Below are 13,753 nucleotides of genomic sequence, written 5' to 3' on the forward strand. Positions count from 1 at the left end.
TAGGATGTATCCTGGAAGACTCTAAATATCTTTCCTCCTATTACCAGCGTCTCTCGGTGGAGTGGATGGGTAATCAAGGGCAGAGTATGATCATGGAAAATAAGCATAGGAAAGAAACATAGTGTGATACTGCTTTTTATTCAAACCAAGCCCCTCACAAAATGTTATGCTTACAATGTAATAGAAAAATACAGGCACATCAGATGTTAGGACTATTAGCTCACGTAGCTATGTTGCTTGTCAGCTCAGCTCCAGCTGACAAGTTGCTCGTTCTCAGCTGGGATAAAGAAATCCCAGCACCAAGCACAGCATGATCTCTGTGACGAGAACGTACCCGCAACATGGTTAGAAAACGGTCGTCTAATCAGAACGAACTAAAAGAACGCACTGAAGAACAGCAAGGCCTCTGAAGAACGACCTGAAAAACAGTAACGAGCAGACAAGAACGCACTGCAAAAACAGATACGAACTGACTACAAGCACTGAATGACAGATACGAACCCACAAGCACAGACTGAACAACAGAAAACGATCTTTAAAGCACGAAGACTGAAAATCGCGAATCGTCTCTCACCAAACTTTTACTAACACGCAGTAACAAGAAATCAGCAAAAGCAGCCCCAAGGGTGGCGTCATCCGCATGGAACTTCCCCTTTATAGTGCCGTTGTACGTGTTGTACGTCACCGCACATTTTTTTTTCACGATCGTGTGTGGGCAACATCGTTATAATGATGAAGTTGAAAAAAACTTTGTTTTTTCTAGAGCCTGAAAAACTTAGTTTTTTACAACCCGAAAAATGATTGTGTGCACGTGGCATCAGTCTTGTTCATATTGGTTATAGAAAGGCTTTATAATCTGTATCTTAAAAACCTGGACCATGTACATGTGTAATATATGAAAAATCATTTGCCGACCACTATTGCTACTTGAACAAATGATGAAATCTGAAAGAACTGGACCCTTCTGCTTCCAATCCTCCATAGCGCGCATGTTGTTCTAGCTAAAAGTATATACCTGTGGGGTATATAACCTTAAAAGGTTAATGCTAGTATCAACAACAATCTTTGTAATAAAAGCAGCTTGCAATAAGGAATGATATACTGTATATGTAATCCTTTCTAAACTGTAAAAAAAAAAAGTTGCGTCGCTAGGAATGGGACCTCCTCTCAATCTTTAGCTTAAAGGGGTTGTAAAGATTTGTTTTTTATTTTCTAAATAGGTTCCTTTAAGCTAGTGCATTGTTGGTTCACTTTCCTTTTCCTTCGATTTCCCTACTAAATGTTTTTTTCTTTGTCTGAATTTCTCACTTCCGGTTTCTCCTCAGTAAGCTTGCCCCCATCATCCAAGCGGTGGAAAGTCAGTCAGAACAGCTTACTGAGGAGGAACAGGAAGTGAGAAATTCAGACAAAGAAAACAAAGAAAAAAAAATTAGAAGGGAAATCAAAGGAAAAGGTTAGTGAACCAACAATGCACTAGCTTAAAGGAACCTATTTAGAAAATAAAAAACAAACCTTTACAACCCTTATGTAAAAGTACAACATTTTATGTTTCACAAAGAAATAACATCTAAATACATAAAAATAGAGAAGGAAACATTTTTAATAAAAACAATACAATACAATATTGGAAACACCCAGTGACCTTCTAACAGGAGCTACTCAATAATGATGTAAGTACTGTATTTATTGGCGTATAACACTCACTTTTTTACCCTGAAAATGGAGGGTAAACTGTGCCTGCGTGTTATACGCAGGGGGCTGTGGAAGTTTTTTTCCCTGAAACTTCCCTTTTAAAGTTTGGGTGCGCGTTATACGACGATAAATATGGTAATTGGCTATAGAAATGTCTATATAGTAACTGCCTATATTGAGTATAAGTATATCCTCGATAGGAGGTCAACCGGATCCACAATGAAAGACTTGTGCTCTACATGTTTCGCGATTTTAAGTGTTCGAGGGAGGTTAAACTTTAAGGGCCAGATCCACGTACATCGGAGCATATATCCGTCAGGCGTATCGTATCTCTGATACACTACGCCGCCGTAACTTTTTTTTTTTTAATCCTCAAAGAATGTGCGCCATAAGTTACGGCGGCGTAGTGTATCTTTGGCGGCGTAAGGGCACGCCATTCAAATGGATGTGATGGGGGCATGTTTTATGTAAATACGTCTTGACCCAACGTAAATTACGTTTTTTTTCAACTGCGCATGCGCCATCCGTGGGGGTATCCCAGTGCGCATGCTCGAAATTAAACCGGAAAACAAGCCAATGTTTACGACGGTGACGTCATTCTACGCAAAGACCTATTCGCGAACGACTTACGCAAACGACGTAACATTTTTAAAATTCGACACGGGAATGATGGCCATACTTAACATAGGATACGCCTCATATAGCAGGGGTAACTATACGCCGGAAAAAGCCGAACGCAAACGACGTAAAAAAATGCGCCGGCCGGACGTACGTTCGTGGATCGCCGTATCTAGCTAATTTGCATACAAAGTCCATTATTCCCTCAATAAAGTTGATAAAACATAAATAAAAGGACAGTGTAAAAAATTATAAATAAAAATTAATAATAATAATAATAAACTCCTTTTAAAGCGCCCCTGTCCCCCCCAGTGCTTACGCGCAAATGCAAGTCCTGCATATGTAAACAGTGATCGCACCACACATGTGAGGTATCGTCACGAACATCAGATGATACAGCCCCACCCAACCACTGCCCAGATTACTGGGCCACTACTTATACACCAAAAGTATTACACTGAGCGCCCGTACAGGCCCTTCTGTCAGTTTTTTTTGCGGACCTGTACGGGCGCTCCGTGCTCCTCTATGGAGCCGCGGATGTCAGCGGTGACATGCCCGCTGACATCTGACCCGCTCCGATCCGCCAAAGTGTGACGGAGGAAAAACCTACTTTTCTATCCGTCTGGCGGATCGGATCGGGTGAACACGGACATACGGTCCGTGTTCATCCGATCCTCCCATAGGGGGGAGCGGAGAAAATACAGGGCGGTCCCTGCACAGTGTGTGGGGACCGCCCTGTCATCCGCCGGCTCAGCGGGGATCAACAGAACGATCCCCGCTGAGCAAGCGGAGCTGCACGGGGCGGATCATTACTGATCCGCCCAGTGTGAAAGAGGCCTTAGAATCAAAACACAACAGTCCTATTTCAATAAATAATAGGATTAACATCACAATGTATAAAACTCCTGATTTGATGATATATGGTGCCATTCCTTAAATTTTTTTTAAAAGTGGTTGGTGAGTCTTAGCTAAATTTTTGAAAGAATTCCATGAATGTTATTATTACATAAAACCATATAACAGTAAGGCCTCGTACAGACGACCGAACATGTCTGCTGAAACTGGTCTGCTGGACAGGTTTGCAGCGGACATTTGTCCACCCGACCGTTTTCGAGCGGACTGTCCCCTCGTCTGTACGAGGCCTAACACACATAAACAGTATATGTTGGATAATGCAGCCTCTTGCTTTGTATCTCCTCCTGCAAATCTTACCTTTAGAGGATAGGTTTCCATTACTTTCAGTTGGTTTGCTCTGGCTATGAGCAGACCACTTTCTGTTATGTGAAATAGCTGACTATGATTAGACTGTGAGGCTAGGCTGAGATGAATCTGAGGATTGGTTCCCTGAAAAAAGATTAAGATGTTCTGTAACCATCAGACCACAAAGCAGAAAAAGAGAAAGACGAGATTTATTAGACTGAAAACAATATCGGCTTTACAGTTATAGAATAGTAAATATGTTTGTTAAAAAAAGCACCATAAGGTCCCTAATGTATTTTCTATATATTGTACTTCATGAAGCCGAATATCAAGTCGCAGGTTACAAAGGTAAGTGCTTATGTTTCCTATTTAATACTGTTTAGCAATGAACATTAGTTCATGGCATGTACTGGACTTACATTTGGGAAATCTTCATCTGAAGGTATAACAGAGAGCACACGTCCATTGTAAGTGCTGACAAGGGCTGCGGGATTGTTATCTTCCTGAACAAATCCTTGGTACTGGGTAACAACAAACCGTGGTGAATGCTTATTTGCTGCCAGCAGTCGTACCAGTACTTCAGCCAATGAGTATTTTCTGGAATCGCCAACCTGTGAGGCCTGCAATGAATGTATATGAAGAAAGTACTGTAAGTCTGCTATTCAAACATATGTCATGCTCGCCATAAGTCATGCTCGCCTCCAGGACTTTTACGGAACCTCCTCCATCCTCTGGAACTCCCTACTCCAGTATGTCTGGCCAGCTCCTACCCTATCCGAATTTAGGCAAACCTTGAAAACTCTTTTAGTCCGGGAAGCCTACTCCAGCTAAAAACTGTACATAATAGTGTATAATGCAAGCACACAATGAAATGACCCATGCAATGCCTGGTGGGGAGGCTTAATTCGAATAGTCTTTACAATGCTGTAGAAACTTGTCCTGAATAGTAAGGTCAATCGACCAAGAGATAGATCAAGGATCAGTCTATAATAATCAAGCTCTTAAGAGTGGAGTCATCTCTGTATGGCTGAATTATAATAAACAAACAGAAAAGTGCCTGAGAAAGGAGCGCGCATTCTCAGTACGAGCTCTGTGCATGCTCTTAAACTCGTTGTGTTCCTTGGGCATTCTGCTCCCCGGTCACACGCCATCTCTACCACTGCTTTCCATGCTGCTTCCCATCTACTATACCTGGAAAGGTCACAAAGTAGGCCAGCCTCCCTCTCTGCCATGCCACTGTCCCTGCTAACCTGGGCAGGCGCGCTACACCACTTCTACCTGGAGAGATACTGCATAGATGAGCTTATCTATTTGTTTAAAATGTGAGTGTTTCATTGACTTTTTTGGCCAACTTTATACCTCATTAAATACTGCACTTTGAGGCACTTTTCTGTTTGTTTCTTTTAAAAACTGTACATGAGTCACCTCAATCAGATTGGCCCCTGCAGCTTTTACCTTTTGTACCATCTCCCCCTCCCTTTAGATTGTAAGCTCCATGACCAGGATCCTCCTATTCCTTCTGTATTGAACTGTGTTGTAATTGTTCTGTCCCCCTTTATATTATAAAGTGTTATGCAAATTTATATAAATATGTTGCAGCTATATAAATCCTGCATAATAGTAAAAATTGTAAAGTAAAGAGTAATGCAGAGTAGAATTAGAATCAATTATTAAACAAAGCTTTATAAAATAAAATACTGGTACACAAATGTAAGCAATCATGCAGGCTACTTAAAGGGTCACTAAAGGATTTTTTTTTTTTGCTGAAATGACTGTTTACATTTACAGGGTATAGAGACATAAAAGTTAACTGATTCCTTTTAAAAATGATTAAAAATAGATTAAATTCAATCATATAATGTGCCTACAGTTTAACTTTCGTTTTTAAACTGGTTTCATGTTTCTGTGAAGTAAAGAGACCCACAGAACAAAAACAAACAAACCCAGGGCAGTGTTTTGTTTTTAAAATGAATCTGATTGGTTCTGTTAAGTTTTAGACACACAGTAATGACAGCTTAGACAAGTGGTCTCCAAACTGCGGCCCGAGGGCCGGATGCGGCCCTTTGCTTGCCTTTATCCGGCCCTTGGGGCACTATCCCTCCCACTGATACGAGACACTATTCTGCCATCTGACACCAATAATGAAGCACCATTTCTCCCACTGACACAACTAATAGAGCACTATTCCCCCCTCCCTATGATACCAGCAATGGGGCACTATTCCTCCCCCTAATACCAGATGTTTACTAACAATGATGCCAGGAAAATTTCTACTCCCGCTGGCCAAAGTCCGGCCCTCCAAGAGTCTGAAGGACAATAAACCGGCCCTTTGTTTAGAATGTTTGGAGACCCCTGGCTTAGACCATCGTGAAAAGCTCCCAGTATGATGGTTATAAGGAAACCGACAACCAGGAAGTGTGGAGACCACAGTAGAATTACAGCAACTTCAAAGCAAAAACGAACAATGAGGACATGAAACCAGGACTGCAGTAAGGTAAAGGAAGCTATTTAGCTAAAAAAAAAATTCCTTTAGTGATCCTTTAATCTCTGTCTAGTCCTTGTCAATCTTGTCTGTCTGTTCAAGTCTTCTGTTTTTATTTCTATTTCCGGTCAAAGCACATTTGCCCATGGGCATTTATTTGCTATAGAACAGCTTTTCTCCCAATAGAAGTCAATGAAAATGCAATAGTAGCTTAAAACAGCTTGACACAGGCTAATTATCCCTGTCCTTCCCACATTCAATCCCCCCTGCTGCCCAAGCACCCCTATGTGCCTAGGCAGAGGGACAGGGTACAGAGGGACAGATGGTACCCCCATATCAGCGGCCCTGGACACAGCTTAGAAAAAGGTTCATCTGAAGGTCAGAAGCACCTTTCAAAGAACTCATTAGGATCTCAAAAGCATGTCTAACTGATCCCCAATGCAGATAACTGCACCTAATAGTATGTTGCATTTGCAAAGTTACACAAGCCCTAAAGCAGACCATGACATATGAGCAGAACAAGGTGTGGCAGGCACAATACAATTGCACAGGAATGTAAGTTTAGCTAGCTTTAGCCTCACTTAAAGGGGTTGTAAAGGTTTTTTTTTTATTTTCTAAATAGGTTCCTTTAAGCTAGTTCATTGTTGGTTTACTTACCTTTTCCTTCAATTTCCCTTTTAATTTTTTTTCTCTTTGTCTGAATTTCTCACTTCTTGTTCCTCCTCAGTAAGCTGTTCTGGCTGACTAACCCCCAGCCAGATGATGGGGGCAAGCTTACTGAGGGGAAACAGGAAGTGAGAAATTCAGACAAAGAAAAAAAAAATTTCGAAGAGAAATCGAAAGAAAAGGTAAGTGAACCAACAATGCACTAGCTTACAGGAACCTATTTAGAAAATAATCCCTTTAACCCCTTCCCTGCCAGTGACATTTACACAGTAATCAGTGGCTATTTTTATCTCTGATCGCTGTATAAATGTCAATGGTCCCAAAAAAGTGTCAAAAGCGTCCAATCTGTCCAACGCAATGTTGCAGTCCCAATAAGAATCGCAGATCGCCACCAATACTAGTAAAAAATAATAATAATAAAAATGACATAAATCTATCCCTTATTTTGTATACGCTATAACTTTTGCTATAATTTTTGCGCAAACCAACCAATATACGCTTATTGCGATTTTTTTTTTACAAAAATATATAGAAGAATACATATCTGTTTAAAGTTGGCTGCTTTATGCATAGGATAGTCCATGGAGGTGGACCAGATTACCTCTGGAAAAAAATCACACAATATGCTCCTAGTATAGCACTATGTTCAGCAGGACAAATGAATGTCATTGTCCCCAGGGTGAGGAAACAGACGAGGAGGAAGTGCTTTCTCGGAGCAGGGGGGTAAGGTTTGGAATGATTTACTGTTGGTCCTAAAAAACACCACCAATTTGCTAAGCTTCAGGAACAGTTTGAAGACCTTGCTTTTCCAGAAGTGTTATGGAGGCCTATAGGCCAGGGTTTGACAAATTTACTTGGAATCTAGGAGCCAGCTAAAAAAGTTAGGAGCCAGAAAACGCGCCCCGTCCCGCCAAGCTCGCGCGCAGAAGCGAACGCATACGTGAGTAGCGCACGCATATGTAAACGGTATTCAAACCACACATGTGAGGTATTGCCGCGATCATTAGATCGAGAACAATAATTCTAGCTCTAGACCTCCTCTTTAACTCAAAACATGCAACCTGTAGAATTTTTTAAAGGTCGCCTATGGAGACTTTAAAGGGTAAAAGTTTGTCGGCATTCCACAAGCAGACGCAATTTTGAAGCGTGACATGTTGGGTATCAATTTACTCGGCGTAACATTTTCTTTCACAATATAAAAAAAAATTGGGATAACTTTACTGTTGTCTTATTTTTTTAATTAAAAAAAGTGTATTTTTTCCCCAAAAAAGTGTGCTTGTAAGACCGCTGCGCAAATACGGCGTGACAAAGTATTGCAACGATCGCCATTTTATTCTCTAGGGGGTTAGAATAAAAAAATATATATAATGTTTTGGGGGTTCTAATTAGAGGGAAGGAGATGGCAGTGAAAACAGTGGAAAAAACTAATTAGAGCTGCTGTTTTACTTGTAATGCCAACGGCCACCACCAGATGGCGCAAAGTCACAGAAGAAAGCTTGGGCCTTCACAAGGCAGCAAAGCCGCGGCCTCAATTACCGGCCGTCACGGGCCCGCCGCAATCGCGCAGCGGGGGAGGTGGGGGCGCACAGAGACACAGGATCCTGTGCCTTCGTGCGCCCCCACCTCCCTCGCTGCACGATCGCGGTGGGCCCGGTAATTGAGGCAGCGGCTTTGCGACCTTGTAGTCCGCAAAGCCGCGGCCTCAATTACCGGCGGGCGCGGGCGCCAGGTCACAATTTCTTGTCGCAACTGCGACCGGGCACCCGGATTTTGTCGAGCCCTGCTATAGGCCACTGCATCCTGGCCAGTTAAGGACCTAGATTAAGAAGATCAGAATCTCCCTGCTCACTATGAGTCATACGCATCGAGGCCCATGGGTAAGATAATAATAATAGCAAAGAAACCTATTTCGAAAATAAAAAACAAACCTTTACAACCCCTTTAAGCATATAGGATGTTCTTATCCCAGTGTTAAGTTTATATGAATAGAATAGGAGAAAACAGCACAGGTGGTGTGCCCCGTGTCAGCTATCTTGTTGGAAATGACAGTCATTGGGCTGGTTTCCAACCTACCTGATAGACATTTTCCCCAAGAATGGTCCAAAGAGAGAGGGTCTGATGTTGCCATAAACATAAGATTGTTATACAAAAGGGCTGAAAATTACCAAATCAGATCATATCCGTCTTGTGTCTACAGTCAGTGTATTTTTGTCAGTGAGTCTTCCAGACCGTCTCTTTGATTTGTAAGCCTCTACCAAATTCTTCTTTTGTCAGACTACTGTTTGTCTATGTCAGGGGTGTCCAAACTTTTTTCAAAGAGGGCCAGATTTGATGAAGTGAACATGCGTGAGGGTCGACCATTTTGCCTCACATTCTTTAAACCATTAAAATGCAGTCTAAGGCCGCGTACACACGATCAGTCCATCCGATGAGAACGGTCCGAAGGACCGTTGTCATCGGTTAACCGATGAACCTGACTGATGGTCCATCGCGCCTACACACCATCGGTTAAAAAACAGAACGCGATGATGTAAAACACAACGACGTGCTGAAAAAAACGAAGTTCAATGCTTCCACGCATGTGTCGATTTGATTCTGAGCATGCGTGGATTTTAACCGATGCTTTTGATCGGTTTTGACCTATCGGTTAGGCGTCCATCGGTTTAATTTTAAAGCAAGTTCTCATTTTTTTGACCGAAGGTTAAATAACCTATGGGGCCTACACACGGTCGGTTTGGACTGATGAAAACGGTCCTTCAGACCGTTGTCCTCTGGTGATCCTATCGTGTGTACGTGGCCTAAGTGTGTTCGTTCGAGCACTAATACACAGCACAACAAGAATTATCTTGCCTTTGTGACTGTATGTGGTGAAGAGATGAGCTTGGGTGTGTTATTTGGATATACCGTATTTATCGGCATATAACACGCACATTCACTTTAAGGGGAAGTCTCAGGAATAAAAAACTTACATTTTAAATAACTGTGAAGCAAAATAAGGGTCAGTGCCCATCAATGCAGCCTAATCAGTGCCATCAGTGCAGCCTCACCATTGACATCAGTGCAGCCTCACCATTGACATCAGTGCAGCCTCACCATTGACATCAGTGCAGCCTCACCATTGACATCAGTGCAGCCTGATTGATGCCCATCTGCAGCCTCGGAGGGGGATAGGCAGGGTGGCGGGACGACCGCCGAAAGATTGTATATAGGAGAATCTCCTGTTTACATGGCGGCCTGTTTAATACAAAGTCCTGCCTCCTATGATAGACAGAACAGTCATCCAATGGCAGCCCAGGAGACAGGACTTCCAATTACAGACGCCGCCAAGTAAACAGGAGATTGTCCTGTATGTAATCTGATGGCGCACGTCCCGCCCCCTCCCTGTCCCCTCCGAGGCAGCACTGATAAATACAGTATATATCTTTTGTGGCCCTGGGGGCCACAAAAGATATGTATATCCAAATTACCAAGGGGGCCACATTAAACCGCAACGTGGGCCGCAATTGGCCTGCGGGCCGGACTTTGGACATGCCTGGTCTATGTGATAGTTAGTTTGTTTTAAGCTGCTGCTCAGTTTTACGTTGCGGACATTTTCTCTTTCTCCTTCTTCAATTGCCTCAAACAACAAGTCCCCAGTATGTTGGCCACACTCTTTCCTACTAGTCTATGTCTAAGATCCCTTGGTATTGGCAAACTGAATGTGGAAGGAAGTTCCTTTCTTCTCTACTAGTATTCAGTGTCCCACATTCTGTTCTTTACAAATTATATACTCGGGTCAATTAAGGTCGTTTCTCATAAGATTTTTTCATGTTGTTATGTTTCTGTGCTGTTTGTGTTGATGTGTCTTAAATAGAGTATCCTGCTTTATACCCTGTCAACTTTTCATTCTTCACGCTTCTTACTGCTTGTCTTATTTCATTCTTTTTTTTCGTGTTGGCTAAACTGGATGAACTGGTATCTTTTTTTCAACCAAATTAACTATGTAACTATGTCAATTCAGATTCCAGGTCCGGCATCTGACTTTGTTTCTAATGATCCTGTCTCCAACTGCTTTTTTAAAGTTCACATCAGTGGCGGATGGTGCTCAATATTTTGGGGTACGGCAAACAAATCTCACCGCCGACATCCCCCCCATGGGAGACATACAGGAAGGCAGCCTTACCTTAGGAGATGATGAGGATCATTGAGGTCGTGGGGTAGGGCTGCTGCTCCTCGCTCCAGCCAAGGGAAGAGCCGGGGGGCTTCTCCTCCCGGCCGAGGAGATGTTGCTTCTCCTCCCGGGCCGAAAGAGGAAGTGGGCCCTAAGACTCTTTGGCCATAGGGTCTCAGGACCTGTTTCCTGATTGTCCGAAAGGAGAATCAGGAAGACAATAGCGAATATTAATTCGCTATTGTCACACAGCTGGGTGGGCTCAGGGCACAGTGCTCTGCGCCCCGAACCCACCCTTTTTTTAAACCAATTAGAGCCTCAGGCTCTAATCATGTGCTTCCAAAAAATAAAAAAACGATTGCGCCCTGCATGGAGATTAAGGGGCCTGACGCATGGATTAGGGGGGCAGCGCCCCTGTGCCCTGCATTACGGGCCAACACTAGTTCACATAATATATTACATTGTATGAATTAATTGGCTTTGTGAGAATTAATTACACGATCCTACTCATTAAACATATATCTTATGCATGAAAATCAAAAAAATGTGCTCACCATAACCTTCAGATTAAAGGTTATAGGGGCAAGATTGCTCTCCAGGGTGTGAGTAAAGAACACGGACCCAGTCACATTATCAATCTGGAATTTTTCACTGTCAGGACCTATAAAGACATAAATAGAAAATATTTGGAATGATATAACACAGGCAAGAACTGCTAAGATTACGGCAACACAGGCATGAATTAGCAGGTAAGAGATTCAGATAGAATTAGTTATACATATTGGCCCGGATTCAGAAAGGACTTACGACGGCGTATCTCCAGATACGCCGTCGTAAGTCCAAATGAGCGCCGTCGTATCTATGCGCTGATTCATAAAGGCAGTTACGCCTGAATTTGGCCAAGATACGACCAACGTAAGTCTCCTACGCCGGCGTATCTTGGGTGCATATTTACGCTGGCCGCTAGGGGCGTTTCTGTAGATTTTTACGCGTCGAATATGCAAATGACCTAGATACGCCGAATTAGAAACTTGCGCCCGTTGGATTTAGCTACGCCGTTTACGTAAGGCGTCGGTCCGGCGTAAGTTTACCCCTCATAAAGCAGGGGTAAGTCATGTTAAGGTATGGATGTCGGAAACGTCAGGACAACGTCGTATTTTACATCGTTTGCGTAAGTCGTACGTGAATGGGGCTGGGCGTATGTTACGCTCACGTTGACAAAGCATTGAGCCGATGTATCTTAGGGAGTATTTGCGACGTGACTATGAGCATGCGGGCGCATGCGCCGTTCGATCGGCCATGCATTTACATGGGGTCACGCTTCATTACAATACAACACGACCACTGCCTTGCTACTTTGAATTACGTGGGCTTACGCCGGCCCATTTACGATACGCCAACGTAACTTTGGGAGCAAGTGCTTTCTGAATACAGTACTTGCCTCTCAAAGTTACGTTGGCGTAGAGCATAGGAGATGCGTTACGCCCGCTCAAAGATACGACAATGTATCTGAATCACGGCCATTGTGTTTAATTAGCAAACTTATACATATTGCAATGGTATAAAAACCCTGGAAAACCATGAACCCTGGGATCTCATGAAACTCAAAGGGAGTACACTGTCAACAGAACTTCAGGATCTATTAGATTCTAGTAATGGATTTAAAACCACTGTATTTACATGAGCATGTTAAAAACCAACACGTCCACAGCTCACTCCAAGCACATGACCCCTCATATGACTCAAACCATATGACCCCATTTAGTCTATAAATTTCACCTGACAGCAGGGAATAGGAGATGGGAGCCATGATTCCTTTGTCACCATCTTCAGCAAATATAGGTCCAGGAGAGAAGATAAGGGGCCCTGTCTAAAAATACAGATAGAAGTGCATTATTCATATCCACTGCACAATTTTTTCATAATATTGCCTTACAAAGAAAATACTCACTGGCTCCTTTTCTGTTGTGATGTTGACCAAGTATGTAGGGCTAACACAGACACTAAGACCATCATGAGACATGAAGTTACATGGGAGGAATTGTGGATATTGGTCATCTCCATCCAGCACCATGACCCGCACTTTAACTGTAGTGCGCTGACGTTCTCTGGTTGTCATCTCCTATTGAAAATACAAAGGAAATAATATATTGTACATTATATTCTGTTTCATTGATACTACCTCATGGGTACTTTATGGTTATTTTAGATATAATCAGCCATTTATTTGAGTCATTTATGGGCTTTCCCTGCCCCTGTGGCCCACTCCTACAAGAGTGCATTAGCAGGTGTATGTGATCAGTTGTTCACGGCTATCTTTTTCATGCATGTGCTGTTTTCCAGTGTCTTTCAGATTTGGGCATGACTATACAGATTACAGATTTGGCTACCCACTTCAAAGTAGTAGATACAGTATCTCGCAAATATGAGTACACGCCTCACATTGTTGTAAATATTTTATTGTATCTTTTTATGAGACAACACTGAAGAAATTACACTCTATTACAATGTAATGTAGTGAGTGTACAGCTTGTATAACAGTGTCAATTTGCTGTCCCCTCAAAATAACTCAACACACAGCCATTAATGTCTAAACCGCTGGCAATAAAAGTGAGTGCACCCCTAAGTGAAAATGGGCCAAAGTGTCAATATTGCGTGTGGCCACCATTATTTTCCAGCACTGCCTTAAAGGGGTTGTAAAGGTAAAAGTTTTTTTACCTTAATGCATCCTATGCATTAAGGTAAAAAAACATCTGACAGCACCGCCCCCCCCCCAAGCCCCCGTTTTACTTACCTCACCCCTCGAAAGTCCTGTGCACGTTCTCGTCTTCCTGTTCGGTTCCCAGTCTGGCCGTTGATTGGCTAGGCTGGGCGGATTGATAGCAGCGCAGCCATTGGCTGGCGCTGCTGTCACTCACAGCGGATGATGCGGCGCGCCGGGGGGG

At 42.9% G+C, this 13,753-nt stretch overlaps 1 protein-coding gene across 3 annotated transcripts in view; it reads right to left on the reverse strand.

Moving 5' to 3' along the window:
• The window catches only part of LOC120931613 (cadherin-related family member 5-like), a 95,790-nt gene that overhangs the window by 16,564 nt on the left and 65,473 nt on the right, over window positions 1-13,753 (reverse strand). For all 3 annotated transcript variants that reach the window (XM_040343227.1, XM_040343226.1, XM_040343228.1), the window contains exons 8-12: window positions 12,760-12,930; window positions 12,588-12,678; window positions 11,363-11,469; window positions 3,930-4,130; window positions 3,523-3,654 (exon numbers count right to left, since the gene is read on the reverse strand). In XM_040343227.1, the coding sequence (XP_040199161.1) occupies window positions 3,523-3,654; window positions 3,930-4,130; window positions 11,363-11,469; window positions 12,588-12,678; window positions 12,760-12,930 (702 nt within the window). The remainder of the gene's footprint in view (window positions 1-3,522; window positions 3,655-3,929; window positions 4,131-11,362; window positions 11,470-12,587; window positions 12,679-12,759; window positions 12,931-13,753) is intronic.

This window comes from Rana temporaria, chromosome 3 (assembly GCF_905171775.1).
Source record: "Rana temporaria chromosome 3, aRanTem1.1, whole genome shotgun sequence".
Taxonomy (NCBI): domain Eukaryota; kingdom Metazoa; phylum Chordata; class Amphibia; order Anura; family Ranidae; genus Rana; species Rana temporaria.